General features: G+C 39.7%; 1 protein-coding gene across 6 annotated transcripts in view; it reads right to left on the reverse strand.

Annotated features, from left to right (window-relative positions):
• LOC123769275 (tetratricopeptide repeat protein 33) overlaps positions 1–25,073 on the reverse strand; it is a 67,434-nt gene that overhangs the window by 5,988 nt on the left and 36,373 nt on the right. For 5 of the 6 annotated variants that reach the window (XM_069309869.1, XM_045760361.2, XM_045760364.2 and 2 more), the window contains exons 3-4: positions 1,558–1,728; positions 929–1,120 (exon numbers count right to left, since the gene is read on the reverse strand). In XM_069309869.1, coding sequence (XP_069165970.1) covers positions 929–1,120; positions 1,558–1,728 — 363 coding nt within the window. Of the gene's footprint in view, positions 1–928; positions 1,121–1,557; positions 1,729–13,251; positions 13,380–25,073 lie in introns of all 6 variants that reach the window. The other variant, XM_045760365.2, reaches the window with a different exon arrangement.

Consider the following 25,073-nt stretch of genomic DNA (forward strand, 5'->3'; position numbering starts at 1 on the left):
ACCTAACCTGGGGATCCTCTCCCCCCCCTCCTCCTTCTCCTCCTCTCCCTCCTCCTCCTCCTCCTCTCCCCCCTCCTCCTCCTCCTCTCCCCCCCCTCCTCCTCCTCCTCTCTCCCCCTCCTCTCCCCCCCTCTGCAGGGGGGGGGATCTCCCTCTCCTCCTCCCTGGGGGGGGGAAGGAGATTCCCCCCCAGGGAGGAGGGGGAGGAAGATCCCCCTCCACCCTGGGGTGGGAGTGGGGAAGGAGGAGAGAGGGGGATGGAGGGGAAGGAGGAGAGGAGGGGGGAAGGAGGAGAGGAGGGGGGGAAGGAGGAGGGATGGGGGGGGCGAGAAGGAGGAGGGATGGGGGGGAAGGAGGAGGGATGGAGGAGAGGAGGGGGGTTGGAGGGGTGAGATTCTCCCCTCTGAGGGGGGAGTGGACCTCACCCTCCCTGGGGTGGGAGGGGTGAGTGAGGGGAGGAGGGGATCTCACCTCTCCCTCTCCCTCAGTGGAAAAGAAAGGAAGAGGGTGAGTGGGGAGGGAGGACCTCCTCTCTCCTTCCCCTCCAGTGGGAGAGTAGGGAGGAGGGAAGAGAGAAAGGAAGGGGATTTCCCCTTCCCAGTTGGAGAGGAGGGAAGGAGTTAGGACCTCCTCTCCCCCCTCCCCCCCACAGTGGGAGAGTAGGGAAGAGGGTGGGTGAGGAGAGGGAGAGTAGGGAATAGGGTGGGGTGAGGAGAGGGAGAGAAAGGAGGGGAGCGAGAGGATCTCCTCTCTCTCTCTTCCTCCCCCTCCCCAGCGGGAGAGAAGAGGGTGGGTGAGGAGGGAAGGAGAGAAGAGGAGGGAAGAGGAGCAGCAGGGAGTACGAGGGAAGGAGAGAAGAGGAGGGAAGAGGAGCAGCAGGGAGTACGAGGGAAGGAGAGGATGGGTACTTGACTCCAGGAAATATTACCTGCAGATCTTCACGCCATAGCTCCTGCTGGTCCGGACAAATGTGTACAGCTCGTGAAAAGGTTTTGACGGCCTCGGCTACTTCCCCTAAGCCAAGTTGTGCTCTGCCAAGCGTCTGCAGTCCTACCCACCAATTTGGCGATAGCTTCACAGCTTCTTCTGCTGATCTTAGTGCGGGAAACACCTCACCGACCTATAAAGAATACATAGTACAGTACGTGCATATATTGAAAATAATATGGGTGTAAATAAACAATATACGTGTATAGTGCACATAAAATATGATTAATATTCTGATTATGCTGATTTGTCCTAAAAACCATGAGCCCTAGAGAAACAAAAATTATTTTGTGGCAAATCATATTAACCTCTGCAAAACCATTAGCCTCGGCATAAACAGCTGTCATCAACAACGGCCCAAATTATTTTTAACAAACATTTGTGCTATTCGAGTATTTTTCTGTGCCGAGAGACTAATACAGCACAGTACTATATATCTTTAGAGTATTCCACAATTCTATAGGGCTAATCAGAGGATGTTTATTCTTCAGGCCTGTCATTTTTAAATTATGTGTGAATATACTGTAGCACTCTGCCTTGAACCTAAACATTCTGCCATAAGTCACGTACCTGTATATATGCCTGCGACATCATTTCATGAATTGTATGATCGTCTGGTGTGAGGGCAAGAGCGGCACTCCACCTGCCAATGGCTGCCCACCATCGTTCAGCCTCGGCAAGTGTCACTCCTTCATTACTAAGTCTCCGGGCTTTGGTCTTGACATCCTCTAACTGCAGCACCTGAAATATGAACAAGCTTCATGCTAGCTGATATTACCTTTTATGAGAAACTAATTATCAACTGATGTTTGGTTCCATTTTGTTTTTAATTTATTATTTACAAAATGGAATCAAGTACTTAAGCCAGTTGTGTCTCAGATTTATATACAATATATAGTTACTAGAATCTCTGGGTAACTTGACCAAAACCATGACAGTTTGACTGTCTCTTGATTTGAAGAGAATCCAAAATATGGAACTAACATGTCCCATTAGTTTATATACAATGTATATACTGTAAAATGTTGACCAAACCACACACTAGAAATTGAAGAGACAACAACGTTTCGGTCCATGCTGGACCATTATCAAATCGACTTGATAATGGTCCAGGACAGACCGAAACGTCGTCTCTTCAATTTCTAGTGTGTGGTTTGGTCAACATTTTTCAGTCGTGGTATTGTGACTTTTCATCTATAATGTACTGTATATACAGCAGCCTATGTTAAACTAAAATGTATTCAATTGTTAGTCATTTTTTTTTTTAAATCCAACACTAAATGTAACAATGCCTCTTTCTGGTGGAGCCCTCAGTACATAGCTCTCTACATAGATACGAGATCATACACGTAGGGCCATGATCTATACGTCACATGACGGCCCCTTGTAAGTCACTAAACTCCTACTGGGACCCAAGACAGAATCTGGTCAACTCAATGAGAGAAATATCTGGGGATATTAAATCAACCCAGACCAAAAGGAAATACCAACAGAAAGGCTCCAAAACACACAACTGCTTGGAAAATAATTACAACCCTGACAACAAGAAACACACTAGTCGTTACCACAGCTAGTTAACCTCTCCCTCCATCCTGCCAGGTGGTGAAACTGGATCAGATATGTGCTGCCTAATAAGAACTGAAGCCCCCTGAAAGGGAAAGGGTAGGAATGGGGAGCTACCGAGGGACCCACAAAAAAGAAGTCCTTACATTCATTGCTAAATTTTGGGGAGAGATATTCCTTAGCGGTTTCCCTGAAGCTCTCTCATAATGGTAAACATACCAAAGACAGGACTTATGAGGAGCAGAAGATAGCAGTAGCCCTCAAAGAGGGAAAGATCAGACCATGGTAACCCTACCCAATGCTACTCGAGCACGGTGCAGCCCAGGAACATTAAAAAACATTGTGCCATCTGAACCTTACTGGATAGTCAAAACACACGAGCCCATGTCCTATAGAAAAAGATGGTGGATACACACAAATAATGATGCAACCCAGTCAAACAAACCAAGAGTTAACAACCATAGGAGCCCTCCGAAAGCCAGCCATCTCATTTTTTGCCAGAAAAGAAGGCTGCAAATGAAGAAAACGCTCACCAGGGTCAAAGGTACAACATTCCCGCTTATGAAGGAGCTCCCAACCATACACCTGTCAGCGGGAAACCAACAAAATGAAGGTCTTGTAAAACAGCACGGACTGAAGGCCACAGAAATGGACAAATGGAACATGATTCCATGATTAAGGCCCAAAAGGAGAGTGAGCAGGCCAGAGGGGAAAAAACACAAGACAAACTATAAAATGGCTACAACAAAAAATGTCAATGCTGAAAGCAAACAAAAGTGGCTCTGCCAAAGTCAGATAAGATGCAACCACATATGGCTTAAGATGGCAATCAACAAAACGGCAAGATAAAATCACCAGATTTTAAAAGTAGACAAGCACAAGCAAAAACAAACTGAATTCAAAAAGACCTCGTACTACTGCTGACAAAAAAAACGCAAATGTGACACCAAAAGATCCACCATACAAATGGCTGTACACCAGACTCAAAACTAAACATGAAGATCGGAGAAAAAGTGTAGATTTGGACAACAGGCTCAAAGAGCTAGACACCACCCTAGAGCTAGCCACCAAAGAGCCAGAAGAATTGCCCTACTCAGAATACACTTCTATCCTGGACAGAATAAGGAGCAGCAGCAAAATTGTAAGGAATAGCTAAAAGAACTCGCACCAACTCCAGTAAACAGGCATCCACCACATGACCTGCAAAAGAGGCCACATAGGAAGTTAGCATCCAATTTTATGTTGACACAAAGAGGTTCACCTGAGGATAGTTGAACATCTCTCAAAGCCAAAGGACACAGTGTCAACCAATCATTTTACAGAAATGGTATGGAAGGAAGACAGGTCATCTGTGAGAATGTTGAATATGCAGGAGAACTATGTAGAGCCAAAACACAAGAATCCAGAATACATGTCACTCAGAGAGTCCATTCCCACAGAGAAAGGGGCAGAAATGTCCTCCCCCCCTCTTAATTCTTCTTTGCAATACAATTTATGCAATGCAATAGGTTTTTCTATGACCTACAGAAAATAATACTGTGTTTAACAAGGATAAGTCCCAGCTCCTGCGCTAGGGAAAATGAAAATATAAAAACAGAAACCACGTACAAAACGCAATCAAATCATAACATAGAACGAAAAGGCAATGTAAAGGATTTGGACTCATATCAGAAGACCTTACCTTTAAAGAACACAATAAAGTAGCCATCACACCTGCAAGAAAAATGACAGCTTGGATAACAAGAACCTTCCACACTAGAGATGCTATACCGACGATGATACTTTTCAAGACGCTAGTGCTCTCTAGATATACTGTTGCACAATGACAGCCCCTTTCAAAGCTGGAGAAATTGCTGACCAGGAGAGCGGGCAGAGATTTTTTACTGCTAGAATCCACTCGGTCTAAACTATTGGGACCTCCTAAAATGCCTAAATCTATATTCTCTTGAGGGCAGGCGGGAGAAATAGTAAAGGGGCTAGTCCCAAACCTGCACACAGAAATAACACCACATGAGACCAGAAGATATGACAGGATGTGCAGAATACCCCCATTGTAAAGCAGAGGTGCAATAGGTACTCTGAGAGCGAACTATCAACATCAGAGGCCCAAGACTGTTCAACACGCTTCCACTACATATAAGGGGTATAACTGGCCGACCCCTCACAGTGTTCAAGAGACAACTTGATAAGCACCTTCAAAGAACACCTGATCAACCAGGCTGTGACTCATATATCAGGCTGCGAGCAGCTGTGTCCAACAGCCTGGTTGACCAGTCCAGCAATGAGGAGGCCTGGTCAAGGACTGGGCCACAGGGACACTAAGCCCCAAAATCATCTCAAGGTAACCTCAAGGTAAGGTACGTGCAGTTTGCATGAATGTTGTTCCTCCCAATGAGTGATGAGTGGTAATGTTGAAAGATGTGGCACTCACAGCAGCACATCAACCTCTTAATTCAGACAATGAACCATCAGGAAGCAGTCAGAGTGGAGCTAGATCACAGAACCTGGAGGACAACAAATGTGCCGCAGAGTATGCCATACCACCCTGAACTTGTTGCACTGTGGTCTGTGCCCAATGAAGAGATCCATCCAGTAACCTCAAGAAGCCTGATGAGAGCTGGTCACAAAGCTCTTATACAAGGCTGAGGTACAGTAGTCATAACAAAAGTTGCGTGCAGGAGGAGGAAGGCACCACAAGACATGAAGCCAGAGAGTGATCCTCTATTATCAAAGCCTAGAAGTTGAAATCAAACATGGAGATACCAAACACCCACATTTCTGGAAAGGGCCAGAGCAAGCAGGCAAGCATCTGTGTTTTTGAAGTCCTCTACCTTTCTGGTGGCATTTCCTCTTGGTCTGGGTTGATCTAATATCTCCAGCATCCTGTGCCTCTTTGAGAGGACCAGATTCTGTCTCTGTGTGACAGAATACATGTGGTACTATTCAGACAGCTATCTCCAGGGAGCCAGCGAGAGGTCCCTCCCAGAAAATTACATCAAATATTGCAACAATTAAAAATTGTTAGAAATACACGAGTACTGTATCTGTATTTCCTTACTAAAATAACGGGACCCATCCTGACTGTGTGAGCTAGCCATGCATTTCAACCCTCTTGTGTGATACAAGGTGACATTCTGTATTTGCAGAGTTTCTTTAAATAAAATTTGTCTTTAATACAAACTTAAGCTAATTTTAAGTGAACAAGGTGTAAAGAATTAGCAGTAATCAATGTGAAGCTGCTAATGACCCATGTTATTGTATGAGAACTGAAAATGAGATTGTTCAGAGCATTTATGGTGACATGGGGAAAAGTGAGAAAGCTACAGCACAACCTGCAAGAAGTAATTCCCTATGGCAAGCATTGATCATTTCATTATGTATACCGTAATTCCAAAAGTAAAAGTCCATAATAAATGTTGGGCAAGGAAGTGATCATCAAGGTTGCCAATGGAAAAAAATAAGACAGGCCAAAATACATACATATTTGAGATCTGAATCCCGATGACCTTTAACCAGCGAAACCTAAGACTTTACCAATCAAAACCGAGTTTGCCATGTACTTGCACAGTAATTTTAGGGAGAGGGAAGTTGATTTAGCTGCTAACAGGAACATTTTATATTTATATTTTCATGGAAATTAGAAACATTATTAAAGTATTTAATTTAAATGTGTATGGCACTGCATTCCTATACTGTAGAGAACAAAACAGTAGAGAACTGTACTGTACTGTATTCTAATCTGATTGTTCACGGCAGCTTTGAATTCATCTAAAGTAAATTAAAATTTGTTAGTTTTTTCTTATATCTATGGAAAAGCTGCTATAATTCTGTTATTAATATGCTAAATGTGGAAATACAACCTGGATTGTACCTGGATGGGGTTCTGAAAGTTCTTCTACTCCCAGAACTTGAATTGCCAAGCTTAGTCCAATAGGTTGTTGCTTGGAGCCGTCTACAGGCCCACATATCCACCACAGCCCAGTTGGTCTGGCGCTTCTTGAAGAAAACTATCCAGTTTTCTCTTGAAGAAGTCTATGTTTGTTCCAGCAATATTTTATATGCTAGCTGGGAGGATGTTGGGCAACCATGGACCTCTGATGTTTATACAGTGTTCTCTGATTCTACTTATGACACCTCTGCTCTTCACTGGTTCTATTCTGCATTTCCTTCCATATAATTCACTCCAGTATGTTATTTTACTGTGTAGATTTAGGACCTGGCCCTCCAGTATTATCCATGTATACTGTACAGTATATGATTTTATACCTCTCTAGTCTCCTTTCTAGGGAGTACATTTGGAGAGCTTTGACACGATCCCAATAATTTAGGTGCTTTACAGTGACAATGTATGCCTTGTCTATATACAAATCGAAAATGTTTGCAGTAAAAAAAAAATTGTGTTCACTATTATTATATGCACTCTGAGAACTTTGTATATTTCAGATCTCTACGTAACTCAGATGGGATCCATCCTATACATTTATAAAAATAGAGCACCCCCAACAGGAATAAATGCTACTGTTAAGATTTACTCCACTCGATTAAAAAAATTCACAAAAAATTAATTTACTAACCAATCTTAATTTTCTGAACAGTACTGTATAGCACGTGATAATATACCAGAGCAAACATTTCAGTGAATATTTTCGTCAAAATCATAAATTTATGACCGATTTTTGGCTACAAACTTAAAATGTTTCTAAAGATTCACATATATCTCACTCGTTCTCCTCCACCCCTGTATCCTTCTCCCGACACTAGCTTTCCAGCTGCAAGTCACTCAACCACCACATGTTAACCTCCTGCATCCAACGTCAGGTTAGGCTGCCTCTAGCTTAAATACAAACAAACATTGTCACATATGAATATTTCTGGTTACAGTATGTATATAGAGAACTTTTTATCCATTTTGAAAATGCTAAGATTTTCTGGGATTCTGTTTAAGTTGGGTCAAGCAGCCCCCCCCCCACCCCCCACTGCAGATATGGTATACAGTATGTCTCATACCTAAAAGCAAGAACTGCAATACTAGGCCTAGTAAGCAAGGCCACTTTTGCATACTAGCTAAAGCAATTTAGCATATTTTCAAACATTTCTTTCAAAACTAGTTCACCCCTAACTTCACATTACAGTATTAACATATTCAACTGATAACATGAATTACTAATTTAGTTAGGCCAAGTTTTTCTGATGTTAGCCCTTAGACAGCGCAATACATATATAAATGATTTGAGAAACAAAACCAGAACCGCCCAATACATTAATAGCTGTTTTAGTGTCCAGCGCCTTAATTTAAACGCCCCGCGTGGGATAGGGGCAGCTATAGTGCAGCCAGGACCAATAGTTGACATACACCACCTAGAAAAAAAATCGTGGACAACATTCCTGGGTGTGAGAGCTTCAGTACACATACTGAGCGAGCCACCAAGGCTGACGCACGCAGCATGAGCTCACCGAACCGCTATACAGCTTGTGACCATAGCATTGCCTAAAACTGTCAAAATATATATGTTTACGCTATTACTTAGCAATGATAGTATTACAGAATACCCCTGACTGTGATAAAACCGACCAGGATTCTGATAATAGCAGGATTGTGGTGATATTTAGCGCTGTGTTCCATGGTGGGAGGAGTAATGCTGAGGGAGGGAGGGAGGTGGCATCATCTCCTGACTGTGTGTAATGTAATTACCTAAGTGTAGTTACAGGATGAGAGCTACGCTTGTGGTGTTCCGTCTCCCCAGCACTCTTTGCCATATAATGCTTTGAAATTACTGACGGTTTTGGCCTCCACCACCTTCTCACTTATCTTGTTCCAACCGTCTACCACTCTATTAACAAAAGTGAATTTTCGTATATTTCTCCGGCAGCTTTGTTTCGTTAGTTGAAATCTATGACCTCTTGTTCTTGAAGTTCCGGGTCTCAGGAATTCTTCCCTATCAATTTTATCGATTCCTGTTACTATTTTGAACGTAGTGATCATATCGCCTCTTTTTCTTCTATCTTCTAGTTTTTGCATATTTAATGCCTCTAACCTCTCCTCATAGCTCTTGTCCTTCAGTTCTGGGAGCCACTTAGTGGCATGCCGTTGCACCTTTTCAAGTTTGGTGATGTGCTTCTTAAGATATGGGCACCATACAACTGCTGCATATTCCAGCTTTGGTCTAATAAAAGTCGTGAACAATTTCTTTAGTATTTCTCCATCCATGTATTTAAAAGCAATTCTGAGGTTAGAAAGTGTAGCATAGGCTCCTCGCACAATGTTCTTATTGTGGTCCTCAGGTGACAGTTTTCTATCTAGAACTACCCCTAGATCCCTTTCTTTGTCAGAATTCTTTAAAGATTTCTCACATAATTTACTGGTTGTGTGGGGTCTATGTTCTCCAATTCCACATTCCATAACATGGCATTTATTCACATTAAATTCCATTTGCCAAGTGTTGCTCCATATAATTATTTTGTCCATGTCTTCTTGAAGGGCATGACAATCATCTAGGTTTCTTATCTTCCCTATTATCTTAGCATCATTAACAAACATGTTCATGTAATTCTGTAGTCCCACTGGTAGATCGTTTATGTAGACAACGAACATTACCGGTGCAAGAACTGAACCCTGTGATACTCCACTCGTAACATTCCTCCAATCTTGCCTCTGATTAAGGCCATCATTTTTCTGTCAGTTAGGAAATTTTTCATCCATGTTAGTAGCTTACCTGTCACTCCTCCAATATGTTCCAGTTTCCAGAACAACCTCTTATGGGGAACTCTTTCGAAAGCCTTTTTTTAGGGTCCAGATAGATGCAGTCAACCCAACCATCTCTTTCCTGTAAAATCTGTGGCTCGATCATAAAAACTGAGCAAGTTCATTACACAGGATCTTCCAGATCGAAAACCATACTGTCTGTCTGTCTGATATTATATCGTTTTCCTCCAGGTGTTCTACCCATTTAGCTTTAATTATTTTTTCCAATATTTTGACTATTACACTTGTCAATGATACAGGTCTATAATTAAGGGGGTCTTCCCTGTTTCCACTTTTGTAGATTGGAAATATGTTAGCCTTTTTCCACACATTAGCTACAACTCCTGTACACAGGGATGCCTGAAAAATTAGTTTAAGTGGAATGCTGAGCTCAGATGCAGTCTCTCAGAACCCATGGTGAAACTCCATCTGGACCAACTGCTTTGTTCTTACTTAGCTCCTTGAGCATTTTTTCCACTTCATCTCTAGACAACTCTATGTGCTCTATGTTGTTCCCTGGAATTCTTATTTTGTCTGGTTCCCTAAAGATTTCATTTTGTACAAACACACTTTGGAACTTTTCGTTTAGTGTTTCACACATTTCATTTTCATTTTCCGTGAATCTATTTCCCATTTTCAATTTCTGAATATTATCCTTTACCTGCAATTTGTTGTTTATGAATTTATAGAATAAACCTGTTTCTGTTTTACATTTGTCTGCAATCCCTTTTTCAAAATTTTTTTCTGCCTCTCTCCTCACTGCTGTGTAATTGTTTCTCGCATCTTTGTATCGCTGGTATGTTTGGGGGTTTGGCCTCTTCCTGTATTGATTCCATTTTTCTGTCTTTTGGTCTCTGGCCTCTCACAATTTCTATTGAACCAATCCTGTTTCCTAGTTCTGCATTTCTGTTTTGGTATAAATTTTTTGGTGCCTTTATCATATATTTCACAAAACTTGACATACATCTCATTCACTTCCTTGTCTAGCATCAAGTCTGTCCAATTATACTCACTAAAAAAATTCCTAAGGTGGCCATAATGTCCTCTCCTGAAGTCAGGCTTTTCAACTGCTTCAACCTCCTTATTTTCTTCCAGATTATAATGCATTGCATACTTTATTCCCAAAAAGACATGGTCACTTTTACCCAGGGAAGGAAGGTACTGAATGTCAAATATCTCTTCTTCCTTTCTGGTAAATATCAAATCTAGCATGGAGAGAACGTCCCCTTCCCTCATCCTCGTAGCTTGTTAAACATGTTGATACAAGAATGTTTCCAGGATGAGGTTTACAAATCTTCTGTTTTAGCTTCATATGCTTCCCAGTCTATGGATTTCAAGTTGAAGTCACCGACTATCAACAGTTGTGATCTATCGCTATCCGCTCTCGCTATAATCTCTCTCATTATTGTTATAAGACCTTCGCGTTTACTATCTAGCTCCTCCTTTGACCATGTGCTGCTTTGCGGTGGACTATATGCATTTATGATCATTAGTTTATCATCCTCATGGCAGATCTCTAGTGCTATTATGTCAACTTCTTGTGGATTCGCAGTCATTATTTCTTTCACCTTTAGGTGTTCTTTCACCAGCACAGCAACGCCACCGCCTTTCCTAATTTTTCTGTCCTGTCTCCAAATTGAGTAGCCCCTTGGGAATATGACCTCATTTAAAATAATATCTTCAAGTTTTGTCTCCGTGAGTGCAACAATGTCTGGTGTCTGCAGCTGTATTACATCACCTAACTCCAGTATCTTCGATCTCACTTTATCTATGTTGGTGTATGCAATCTTCAGGAACTTGTTTCCCCTCTCCTTATTTTTCACTCCCCCTCTTTCTAATGATTTTGTTGGTTTGCCTTTGTGGTGTTCAATAAAAGGTGTGGCCACCTTTTATTGACTGGACTTACCACACCAGCTTAGTGGTTCACTATGGTGAACAAACATGTAGATACTTATTTATAACATGTGTACAGAGTGTAATAACAGCAATTGGGGTATGTTGAGAGCCGCCATTTTGTTGAGGGAGGTGCATCATCTGCATGACATGTCTTGTTGTTTACTGGTGGCCACTATGGTCTTTGGGCACCATACCAGCTTATTTGTACAGGTATGGTGAATAAAGCATGTAGATACTGTACTTATATATAATGTGTGTATATAATGTAATAACACCACAAACAGTATTGTTGGAGGAGATATATTAGTGCGTCTGGCCTTGAGGGCGGCCGCCACCAGCTGACTATGTGAATAGCTATGTCTTATTGCCTTTACTCGACATACAAGCTTAGATGTACAATTATGGTGAACAAAACATGTAAATACTTGAATATAACATCTGTGTATAGTGAATAAATGCAAAAATAGTATCGTAGGAGGAGAATGTAGGTGAGTGAGGTGTTGTTGAGGGAGGGAGTGGCAGCAAGTGGCCGGCTGGTGTGTGGCGGTCACTCCTAGTTGCTTTTTGACGTACAGTACCAACTTGTCGGTTCGTTATGGTGAGCAACACATGCAGATACTTACATATAACATGTGCATATAGTGTAATAACAGCAAAACTATTTGTTTATTGCTTTATGAACATCATAATTGAATCACTAATATGCACACCATAATTTTGAGTACAGCGATGGTTCACACATTTTATTATATAAATATATCACAATACACACTACTGAATAAAATTACTGCAAAAAACAAAGAGAAAATCGATCAGAGACATTTAAATAATTAGGCAATAATATCTTTGTGGCAACTGCCGCCTGACAGCTCAGGCGGAGCAGACCTCGTCTGGCGACTGCTCTGTCAACGCCTCTTTTTTGCCAGACATCCCCACCCGATTATGGCCAAAATATGCCACCTACGATTTTTTTGTTATTTTTTCCGTGATCATGGAACACAAATGAACACTTTTATAAGACAAAAGAATTTATTGGATTTTATTTTTGTTGTTGTGCCTGTGGGTGTTGAATCCATTATGACCCTTAGTGGCCCAAGGGTTAAGCAGTACTGAGAAATAATTGCCCTACTGAAGTTAGGTCAGGTTTTTAAGTAAAAACTAACTCAAAACAAAAAAATCTATACATGTATTGTGTATATTATAATAATAAAAAAAACTCACTCAAATATTAAATTTTTCAAATTTTTTCATTACTGTACTGTATTAAGAAAATTTGGCTGGTTAGGCAGTTCTAGCTATTAAGTATGACAGACTAATCAACCGCCCACCTTCCCCCCCCCTCCTCTCCCCTTCCCCTGCACACGTACACAAACACACAACACAGATTTGTCAGTAGCAGCCAATTGCTATACTACAATTGTTAAATAAAAATCAAGTGATAATGGATTATGCCACCATATTCTATCACACATTTCAACAAAAACAAAAAGATACAAAAAATACAAATAGTACTGTAAGTTGAGACTACTGTACTAAAACCAAAACAAAATTTTTTTTGTCATAACCAACACTGATGGACTGTCAGCTCCCTCCCCAGCAACCCTTCCTTCGATATCAGCTTTCATTTTTACCGACACGCAAAAACGAAATACAGTATACGATACCTATTAAAAAGGTTCATGGATGGGAGTCCAGTAACATCAGTGACTGAGCATTTACAGCTACTTTCACATTAGTATGAACAGGCAGGCAAAGTTTGTGGATGAGTTGAAAAATTCCATGTACAGTACAGTACCTCTACATTTAGAAGGGCTGTACTCAAACTAATACCAAAATGGGTTGACAAAACAGCTAAAATTAATCACACAGTCTCAAGCAGTTACACCATTTTCCATGAATGGGTATGAGCACAAATAAAAAAAAAGGTCCTCTACAGCTAACACTGCATTAAATATAGTTTGTATTAGTGTTCTTCCAGCAAAGCTCCACCACAGCAGAAGTGCACTGGTCTCCCAGCTCCGTCTAGACTGGCCAAGCGTGCTCACAAAACCCGTGCTTCTTACCTGTAATTCCTGGCTTAAAGTGCAAGCTGGGTTCCCCATTTTGTGTATTTTTAATATTTACTGGCTTTGTTGCTGTGAGGGGGCTTACAGAGTGATCATTGTGCACTTGTGAGCTACTACACTATCTTCTGAATTGCCATAAACAGGAAAAAAATTGGTTAGCTGGTGTTCAGTATGAGCAAATAAAGACATATACTGTACTGTATAGTCTTCAAGAGCCTAAACCCACTTGATACACATCCTACACCAGATAAAATGTTGTGATTTTGCATGCTAAATCCTTCATGTGATGTTTACACTTGACTGAAAATAACCAATAATGAAACAACTAACATATTTTGTTCCTAACTTGATTTTAAATAAGTAAGACAACAGCATTCTTCTACAATAACTGCATGTATGAGTAAGTCTTAATACAGTATTACTAAGTGTCTTCACGCACAATATCCATCAATTTCAACTGTCAACCCTCAATCTGAACAGGTTCAGAACACACAAATAAGTATATGCAAATTTATTATTAACATCTAGGGTCTAAGTAAATAGTGGTAAGTTCAAGAGTGTGTGTGTGTGTGTGTGTGTGGTGTGTTTTCGCTCAAAAGTGCAAATTTTCCAAAATGTGCCTGACGGCAAATTTGGCCATGAAAATGATTCAAGTCTGAGTAAAAGCTGGTTTGACCAGGCACGAATTATCACAGGTGTCTGAGTTTTTATTTGCGTTTTTTGGTCAAGATGCATCTCGCCACTCTCAAATTCATACCAAATGTTTGCCCTCGCCTTTTGACTAGCCTCCCAGTTGTGCTTGACAGCCAAACACTATATTTTCTTTTGTGATTTCTGACAAATATCATGAGCCGAGATCATTTTTGGCTTATTTATCTGCATCATGATTCCTCCCCAAGCATCTGAGCCTTTTATAACCCTCAAACTGTGTGTCAATAATTTGTTCAAGTCTCCCCTCACTAAATCTGCACTTTTTTTTCCCCGTCTAGCCTTCAATATGTACATATTATACACATTCAGAATAGTGACCTGGACCCAGTGGAAAATTCATTTTTTGTACAATTTCACACTTGTGTACACATTCTACTGCCCAGATCAGCACATCACACGTGCTTACCAAACGCATATTTATGTACAGTATACAGTATGTTTATCACTCAAAATGTTCGGTAATATGCTTATTGTTTGTAATGTGTGTCTAAATATATATGAACATGTTGTACTGAACGGGGTGAGAATAGCTTCAACTACCTCATCCCTTGGTGTGTATTTATACCTCAATAAACTTATTTAAATTTAAATTTCATATTTATGTCGTAGTCTAATATTGTACAATATTTTCTCTGGTTCTGGAGTTTAGCTTTCCACTTTTTACCATCTCACCGGTGTGAATGATTGTTGTCATGTGCACTATCACACTTATTCTCTCCACTTTAATCACATTAGTATGAATAAGCATTTGGCCAGTTCTCTAAGCTGCCAATCACTCCTTACAATGCTCAGCTCAAAAGACAGGCATTTGCTTCCTGCCTGTCTTCACTTTGTTACATGTTCCAGTGTTAGTTCAAACAAGTAGCTGGACCTACCTACAAAATATCATTACATACCTTATATAGTAAACAAAACAAAACAAAACATAGAAGAGGTGCTTAGGTAATTAGGTGTTAAAGTGAGGGTTTGAAGGAAGCTTAATTTTTGGTGCAGTAGCATAGTCCATGGACCTGTTGAAAAGGTCATAGTACTCTATTCAACATTTTGCATGATTTGAAAAATTTCACTAAACACATGGTCAGATTACTTATTGTGATGCAAGTCAGTTTTTCTTTCAATGACTGCAATTGTTTAGTGCAGCCAAAGGGTTGAAGATCATCAGACCTTCAACACTGACAGTTCAATAACAATGCACAATCATCTTGAAGAATTCTGATCCAGATTTGCACATCTGCAAAGATATCCTTTTGAAAAAATCAAGTTGCAGTAATATAAAAGGCACCTTTCCAAGCAAAGTCATTTGAATGCTGCCTAAGGCAAGATTCACAATGTACATGGACCAGTTCATGCGGGATGACATAGTGACATTTACAACAAAAAGCTCTTTTCAAATTGTCTTTTGTAAGGTCATTATGGGTGCTAGAGTATTATAACGACTCCTGTGACAGGCACTCAGTTCTATCACATCACCTTTGAACACTGGGATACAACTAGTTGGGCCACTTTCTGAGTAGTATATATGGTATAGATATTTTGGCAAGCAGTGTCATGGGTCAGCTCTCATTAAGGCTACTTAAGTAAACACTATAATTAATAACTACTTTCCCCCTATTGCACTCTGTTGTAATCAAATGGCCTACTTCAAGCAAACAGATCCCCTCCATACGAATCAAAGAGTGACCTGGTAAGTTACATAAAAACTGTAAAACATCGCCGTCACTTCATCTTTATTGGTAAAGGGTAATATGAACTAGTAAAACTAATGAAAGGGGTAGTATGGACTAGGTAAAGGGTAATATGGACTAGTGATAATGCATCACAGGTGAGGGGAGCCACCCATTTTACCTTAAAGCAGAGTTATTCCATCCACCACTTACCACAAAAGAACATGACTTGGCCACATTTCCAAATCTGTCTTGCCAGTTTTGTGTACAGTACAGTACATATTTTTAGTTATCACTATTTGATACAAATAATAATGTATAATAATTTGACATGTTTAATTTAATTATGTTTTTTTTATTTTAAAATTACAATAAAGTACAGTATTTTAATTCAGCAAATAATGAATCCAAATACAATCATCTGGTCTCATGTAATTACCTAAGTGTAGTTACAGGATGAGAGCTATGCTCGTGGTGTCCCGTCTTCCCAGCACTCTTGTTATACTATAACGCTTTGAAACTACTGACGGTTTTGGTCTCCACCACCTTCCCACTTAATATATTCCACCCATCTACCACTCTGAACGTTTTAATGTTCTTTGCCAGCTTTGTTTAGTTAACTTAAATCTATGATCTTTTGTTCTTGAGGTTCCAGGTTTCAAGAATTCTTCATCAATTTTGTTGATTCCTTTTACTATTTTATACATAATGATCATACTACCTCTTTTTCTTCTATCTTCTAGCTTTGGTGTATATATCACCTCTAACCTCTCCTCGTAGCTCTTGTCTTTCGTTCAAGGAACATGCAACAAAGACAAGATGCATGTCTTTGCATATTTTTCAGGTTATTAATGTGCATCTTGAGATATAGGTACCATACAACAGTTGCATTTTCCAACTTTAGTCTCACAAAGGTCATGAATCATTTCTTTAATATTTCACCATCCAAGTATTTAAGGGTAATTCTAAAACTGGAAAGCATAGCATAGGCTCCTCACACAATGTTCTTTACATGTTCTCAGGTGAAAATTTTCTGTCTAGAACCACTCCTAGATCTTTCTCTGTATTGGAATCCTTTAAAACGTTTTCACATAATTTGTAGGTTGTGTGTAGGCCTATTAACCATTAAATATAATAAGCATGTGTTTAGGGCCTCAAGTAAAGAGGGGCCCCATAGTTTTTTCTAGTGCCAGATTTACAATAGACCATAGTGCAATGTTGCAGCTGAACCAGAGCCCATAAAAAGGTGATCCCATAATTAATGAAAAAATATTAATATATTAATATTAATATAACTAATGGCAATGTATTCTCACAGACATAACAACATAGGATAAAAAACCCACACTTGTGTATCTGTGAAATTTATGTAAAGAATTTACACCAAGCCTTTCACACTCGACCGAGTGTTTTGTCAAGGTCCGAGTGTGTAATTTAGACGAGACTTACATCTCAACGTCTACTGAGGCTGCTACCTTGGGTCCAATCCTCTTATCCTTCTTGACCGCCTGACTAGGTCACCTCTATTCCCGACTTCTGATGTACCTGTGGTAATGTCTTCTATGGAATTATGGTCATGTGTCTTGTCTCTAATCCTGCTACTCTGGGAACTGGGGTTTTTATTAACAGAGGTGTTCGTCTGAATGTTATCCCTCGTAACCCTCTCCATACCCGAAGGAACGTGGCTAATGGGACTGCTTTCATTCATCCACTTACTGAAATCTAATTTTAATTCACTCGGAATCATTTTCCTAGTAAAGCTATCCCCTGAAGTAAAGCTTTTTTGTTACCAGTTCAAGTATTCAGAATATTTATTAGAACCCCTTCCACTATCCTTCTAGTTCTAATATTATTACAGTACTTTTATAGATTATTTTACTTTCTTAAAATCAACACTGTGATCCTTTTTCCAACTACGGTTTGCTACAGCACTGTTACCAGCCATAGTTCTACATGCTTTCTTATGTTCTTCAATTCGGATCTCAAGTTTTTGTCCTGTTTTCCCCACGTAGACTTCATCACAATCTCTACAAGTTAATATATAAACGCTCTTTGGATTTCCATCTTCCCCTACTCTATTCTTACTAATCCTTTCCCTAATTGTATTTGGGTAATTGAAAATGATTTTTTGTATCCGCTACATTACGGGTCAGTTTACTTAAAAGAGGGTTATAAGGCTATTTCAAAACTACAGTATTTTCTTATGAGAATTCCAAGGACGTCTCTCAGTTTTAGCATAAAGGATGTCTTTAGCTTTACTGTCTGCTTTTTCAATGAACCACGAGGGATAACCTAAATCCCCCCAAAATCTTAAATAAGTATTTAAGTTCAGTTTCTAGGTAAGATGGGTCACAAATCCTATAAGCTCTTAGATAAAGACAGTGAGTACACTTTGTTTAACTGAATTAGAATGATACGAGAAAAAGTGAATATATGAGCTTATGTCTTTTTCCTGCAAGTACAAAATGTAAATTGATCGTTGCTTCTACCTTCCATGCAATCCAAAAAGGGGAGTTTTTTTAGTAACTTCTTCTTCCATAGTAAACTGTACGGAATGCTCTAGGCTATCAAGACCCTCTAAATACCTATCTAGGTTCTTTAAATCTTCATCAAATATAGTGAAATCCTCATCAACATATCTTAACCAGGCTCTGGGACCTTTCCCATCTATAATTACTGTGGGTGTTGATTGTGCTTCAAAAAACTCCATATATAAATTTGCAAGAATAGGAGAAAGGGAAGAACCCATAGCCAGCCTGAACCTTTGTTTATAAACCGACCCATCGAAACTGAAATACAGTACTCTAAGTCTTCTACACATATATTAATCAGCTCAAAGAATAAACTGCTAGGGATTGGAGTAACAAAATTACTTGCTACCTCTTGTGCTCTTAAAAAATATATGATGTTATGTAAAGGTACATTTGATAAAAAGTGAGGTAACATCAAAACTAACCACTTTCATTTTTTCTGTGGAGCCTAGAGGCATCCTTTACACTAAAACTGAGAGATGCCCTAGGAATCCAGATAAGAAAAAAGTTTTGAAATTGCCTTATAACCCTCTTTTAAGTAAAGTGATTCATAACGTAGCGGATACAAACCATAAAATCATTTTCAATTACCCAAATACAATTAGGGGAAAGGATTAGTAAGAATAGAGTAGGGCAGGATGGAAATCCAGGAGGCGTTTATATATTATCTTGTAAAGACTGTGATGAAGTCTACGTGGGGAAAACAGGACACAAACTTGAGATCAGAATTAAAGAACATAAAAAAACATGTAGAATTATGGCTGGTATCAGTGCTGTAGCTAATCAGCTAAGTACTCTATAGCTAAGGTGTAGCTATGGTTTATGTTATGGACCAAGAAAATATCCCCCCCGTCAGTATTGTCTACGGTCGAGCAAGCCATTTAGAGAAGACGGATTGAAATCCTTGCAAGATGGCACAGGTCTTCAAGTTTGACGTGAGAATGTTCAGGAGTCTGTGTTTAATGTGAGCCTATTTTAACACAAACCTATTTTGTTTAATATGAGCCTATGTTTAGTATGAATGTATGTATGTTTAGTACAGCATGAACAAAGAGTCTTGTTGCGCATTTGTGAATTCAATCCGCACACTCTGCAAGCGACTGGGGGAGCAAATCTGGGAGTTTTACTGAGAACAATGGCCCACACAGCCCAGGTCAATGTGGATTTAGAGCGGGAAGATCCTGTCTTTCACAGTTACTCAACCACCATGACAAAATCACACAAGCATTAGCAGAAAACAAAATGCAAATGTTTTATGCTCAAATTTTGCCAAGCAGTTGTGTGTTTTCCTAAGATGCAGCATTGATTACCTTAAATAAGAGTAAGGATTGCTTAGTTTGGATAAGAGTAAGGATTGTTTACTTTGGATATGGGTAAGGATTGTTTATTTTGGATAAGGATAAGGATTGCTTACATTGGATAATAATAATTATATAATATAATAATAATAATAATAATTTTTATTTAGGTAAGGTACATACATAAAGAGATTTTACAAAGTTTGTTGGCTTTATAGATAGAGCTAGTACATACAATGCCTAAAGCCACTATTACGCAAAGCGTTTCGGGCAGAAAGGGTAAGGATTGCTTAGTTTGAATAAGGGTAAGGATTGCTTACTTTGGATAAGGGTAAGGATTGCTTACTTTGGATAAGGGTAAGGATTGCTTACTTTGGATAAGGGTAAGGATTGCTTACTTTGGATAAGGGTAAGGATTGCTTACTTTGGATAAGGGTAAGGATTGCTTACCCTATAACAAATATTTCCTTTCCAAATTAAAATCACTTTATTCAGTTAACATATTTAATTAAATTGCATAAAGCATTGTGCAGTTTTGTTGTTTCTGATTTTAAAAGCTGCAATTGCCACAGCAAAATCTGGCCCTCAAGTACCCAGCATTGCAGTTGCAATAGCCTGTTGCAGAATAAACTGATCTGCCACTGCTAGATGTAAGATAAAAAAACAATTTAACTAGTGTTAATCGCCATTTTCCAAAACTATTTCAATAAGGTTCAGATCACTCTTGACATGCCGTGGAAAGCATTCTGGCGCTGACAGTAGTAGGGAAGGGCCTGCGGGCCACTGCACTTGGTCCACTGCAGGCAACAGCCTGGTGGACCAAGCTCTCACAAGTCAAGCCTGGCCTCGGGCTGGGCTAGGGGAGTAGAAGAACTCCCAGAACCCGATCAAGCAGGTATCAACCATAGTTGGGGAAAGAATCACAATGTTGATTTTAAGAAATGCGAAATAATCTATAAAAGTAATATTTTTAAAACTAAAAGGGTTATCTTGAGGTTATCTTGAGATGATTTCGGGGCTTTAGTGTCCCCGCGGCCCGGTCTTACTGTAGACTGTAGGGTAGTGGAAGGGGTTCTAATAAATACTCTGAATACTTCTGCTGGCAACAAAAGCTTTACTTCAAAGAATAACTTTACTAGGAAAATGATTCCAAGTGAAGTAAAATTAGTTCTCAATAAATGGATGAATGAAAGCAGTCCCATTAGCCGCGTTCATTCGAGTATGGAGAGGGTTACGAGGGATAGCATCCAAATGAACACCTCTAATAATAATAACTCCAGTTCACAGAATAGCAGGATTACAAAAAGAACACATGACCCCTAATTCTATAGAAGACATTACCACAGGTGCATCAGAAGTCGGGAATAGAGGCGACATGGTCAGGCGGTCAAAAAGAATAAGAGGACTGGACCCAGGATAGCAGCCCCATTAAACGTTGAGATGTAAGTCTCATCCTAATCACACACTCGGACCTTGGCAAAGCACTCAGGAGAGTAATTACCTAAGTGTAGTTACAGGATGAGAGCTACGCTCGTGGTGTCCCGTCTCCCCAGCACTCTTTGTCATATAATGCTTTGAAATTACTGACGGTTTTGGCCTCCACCACCTTCTCACTTAACTTGTTCCAACCGTCTACCACTCTATTTACAAAAGTGAATTTTCGTATATTTCTCCGGCAGCTTTGTTTCGTTAGTTTAAATCTATGACCTCTTGTTCTTGAAGTTCCGGGTCTCAGGAATTCTTCCCTATCAATTTTATCGATTCCTGTTACTATTTTGAACGTAGTGATCATATCGCCTCTTTTTCTTCTATCTTCTAGTTTTTGCATATTTAATGCCTCTAACCTCTCCTCGTAGCTCTTGTTCTTCAGTTCTGGGAGCCACTTAGTGGCATGTCGTTGCACCTTTTCAAGTTTGTTGATGTGCTTCTTAAGATATGGGCACCATACAACTGCTGCATATTCCAGCTTTGGTCTAATAAAAGTCATGAACAATTTCTTTAGTATTTCTCCATCCATGTATTTAAAAGCAATTCTCAGGTTAGAAAGTGTAGCATAGGTTCCTCGTACAATGTTCTTAATGTGGTCCTCAGGTAACAGTTTTCTATCTAGAACCACCCCTAGATTCCTTTCTTTGTCAGAATTCTTTAAAGATTTCTCACATAATTTATAGGTTGTGTAAGGTCTATGTTCTCCAATTCCACATTCCATAACATGGCATTTATTCACATTAAATTCCATTTGCCAAGTGTTGCTCCATATACTTATTTTGTCCAGTTCTTCTTGAAGGGCATGACAATCATCTAGGTTTCTTATCTTCCCTATTATCTTAGCATCATCAGCAAACATGCTCATGTAATTCTGTATTCCCACTGGTAGATCATTTATGAAGACAATGAACATTACCGGTGCAAGAACTGAACCCTGTAGTACTCCACTCGTAACATTCCTCCAATCCGATACCTTGCCTCTGATTACGGCCCTCATTTTTCTGTCAGTTAGGAAATTTTTCATCCATGTTAGTAGCTTACCTGTCACTCCTCCAATATGTTCCAGTTTCCAGAACAACCTCTTATGGGGAACTCTCTCGAAAGCCTTTTTTAGGTCCAGATAGATGCAGTCAACCCAACCATCTCTTTCCTGTAAAATCTCTGTGGCTTGATCATAAAAACTGAGCAAGTTCATTACACAGAATCTTCCAGATCGAAAACCATAATGTCTGTCTGATATTATATCGTTTTCCTCCAGGTGTTCTACCCATTTAATTTTAATTATTTTTTCCAATATTTTGACTATTACACTTGTCAATGATACAGGTCTATAATTAAGGGGGGTCTTCCCTGTTTCCACTTTTGTAGATTGGAACTATGTTAGCCTTTTTCCACACAGCAGCTACAACTCCTGTACACAGGGATGCCTGGAAAAATCAGTTGAAGTGGAATGCTGAGCTCAGGTGCACGTTCTCTCAGAACCCATGGTGAAACTCCATCTGGACCAACTGCTTTGTTCTTACTTAGCTCCTTGAGCATTTTTTCCACTTCATTTCTAGACACCTCTATGTGCTCTATGTTGTTCCCTGGAATTCTTGTTGTGTCTGGTTCCCTAAAGATTTCATTTTGTACAAACACACTTTGGAACTTTTCGTTTAGTATTTCACACATTTCCTTTTCATTTTCCGTGAATCTATTTCCCATTTTCAACCTCTGAATATTATCCTTTACCTGCAATTTGACCCACCTCGACCAGCGGAACCCCCAGCCCTAACACGACCCTTCCAAGAAGGCCGAGAATGGGCCCCTCCCTGGAGAACCAACAAGTGCGACATAGGACAACAACTAGATGAAGCCACCTGCACTACCTTGTAAACTGAAGGCCTAAGTAGTTGGCATAGGGAGGGGAGGGCTGTGTGGACAAGCGGCATGGCAGTAGTGTGTGACTTTGCTTGTTTCCTTGGGATTGGAAGGAGTTCTACCTCCCTTTGGTTTTTGTTGTTAGTTTCTTACCATGTGGGGGTTTGTTTTGTTATACCTACCTTTCTGGGTGCCTAACCCCAGTTGATGCCAGATAAGGAAAACCCCACCCACAGGGGGGGGTTTTCCAGGGCCACTGCTCCCTGAAACCTCTGGTAGGTCGAACTCCATAGCTAATGTCCCGGTCTAATATAAAACACATTAGCCCGATAGCTCCAGGGAAGCATAGGGGCTTCCCACAGAAATGGAGTATATTTTGTGTCACACTCGTCTGTGTTTTGCTGCTACTTTATCAAGTGTAAACAAAAAGATTTTTCACCCATTATTCAATATTCGCTCAAAAACATGTTTTACTCAGTGCACAAGGTTGAGATAGTTTATTTTAAATATTGTTGAATAATTACGCAAAAGTAAAATGTACTGAAATATCTGCAGCAGTTTCTATTTTTGTTTGCAATACGATGCCCGGGGATGAAAGATGAATTTGTATGCACAGTTTAACATTTTAAAATACTGTACTCAGAGTGTCCAGAGGTTAATAGCATCTTGTTTCAAATATGCTATTTACAGTCTATTTTCTTAGTTTTATAAACTATTCCATTATGTAACATACAAGAAATACTATACTAGAAAGCCTGCCGCCCATTTGACTACAGAGCTCAACAGCAGATGCTTGCTGTCAGTACCGGTGGGCAGAGATTCTTGCCTGAAACGCTATGCGTATTAATGGCTTTAGGTATTGCATGTACTGGCTCTTATCTATAAATCCAATATTATTTCCACTTTATCTTTCTACTGTTTGTAACTCATCTTCTATGTATGTACTTTTACCTGAATAAAAATTTGAATTTGAATTTGAATTCTGACTGTTGAGCTGCTCTCTGATGCTTACCCAGAGGACTTGACCACTGATTTTTCAGCCAAGCTTCAGCAGTTTCTTGAATGTTTTAAAATAATTGTAGAGGGTAACATTGAGTGCCTTTCCAAGTGTAGACATTTGTTTCCATATATGTGTAACATTAGTGGTCACTCATTGCTCACGTAAATGTTCCTTTTCCCAACTCGACACATTTTTTGCCAAATCAGGAATTCAACAGAGCAAGGTTCATTCAAATGAGGTTCAATTGCATGATAATTTTTTTGAATTTTGGAAGTACTGTACTGTAATTATGCATTTTTGTTCAAATTAACCTTTAAATTGTTATTACTGTCACCCATTTATTCATGGGGCAATGCAGATATTATTATAGTGGAACCTCTATTAACGAGTGGCTCTATTAACGAGTTTTTCCAGTAACGAGCAAGCCACTCGCAGCAAATTTGTCTCTATTGACGAGCTCGCCTCTATTAACGAGTGAAACCACATGGCGCTTCCTAGCGTTTCGCGGGTTCTCGCAAATTCTCGGACGCCTCCGACGCCAGTGTTGTTGTTGTATCTCACACGACAAGCATCCCTATGGATTTATTTCAGCTTTTCTTTGGGTTTTTAGTGGTTTTGCGACTACAATTTGTAACACATGATGTCTCCAAAGAAGCTGCTTGCTAAAGATAGTGTTGTCAAGAGGAAGAAAGACACAATTACTGTGGATTTAAAGAAGGAAATTATAGCAAAGCATGAGTGTGGTGTCTGTGTGATTGATCTCACAAGGAAGTATGGCAGGTCCTCATCAACAATTTACACCATTAGTAAGGGAATGAGGAGGTAAGGGAGGATGCTGCCTCTTCCACTGAGATCAGGGAAGTGTTTGGAATGTTTGAAAAGGTGAACGCATTCTTGGAAAAGCTGTCCTGATAAAGCAGTGACAACCCGGTGTGTGAAAATGTTTAATTAATTTATCACTTTGTGATAACACTTTATGAAAGTGTTATCACTTTCGCAGGTATATGTCGCTTGAACGTAACACACTTTTTTTCTCTTGAATGCACCCAAACACCACGCTCAAGCGTCATTTGAGCAAATATTTCTATAAAATCCAATTCTTATCCGATCGACTTGGGGATTGTATAAATGTTTGCCATGAAATTTCCGTTTTCTTTAATAACCACATTGCCTATTTGAGAAAACGGCATTGTATTGTATCTTCGTGGTAAGACTATTATATTGTTGACACAACGAGTGTAATCAACGTAGTTTTTTATTTGGTGCT

Source organism: Procambarus clarkii, chromosome 66 (genome assembly GCF_040958095.1).
Source record: "Procambarus clarkii isolate CNS0578487 chromosome 66, FALCON_Pclarkii_2.0, whole genome shotgun sequence".
In the NCBI taxonomy this organism is placed as follows: domain Eukaryota; kingdom Metazoa; phylum Arthropoda; class Malacostraca; order Decapoda; family Cambaridae; genus Procambarus; species Procambarus clarkii.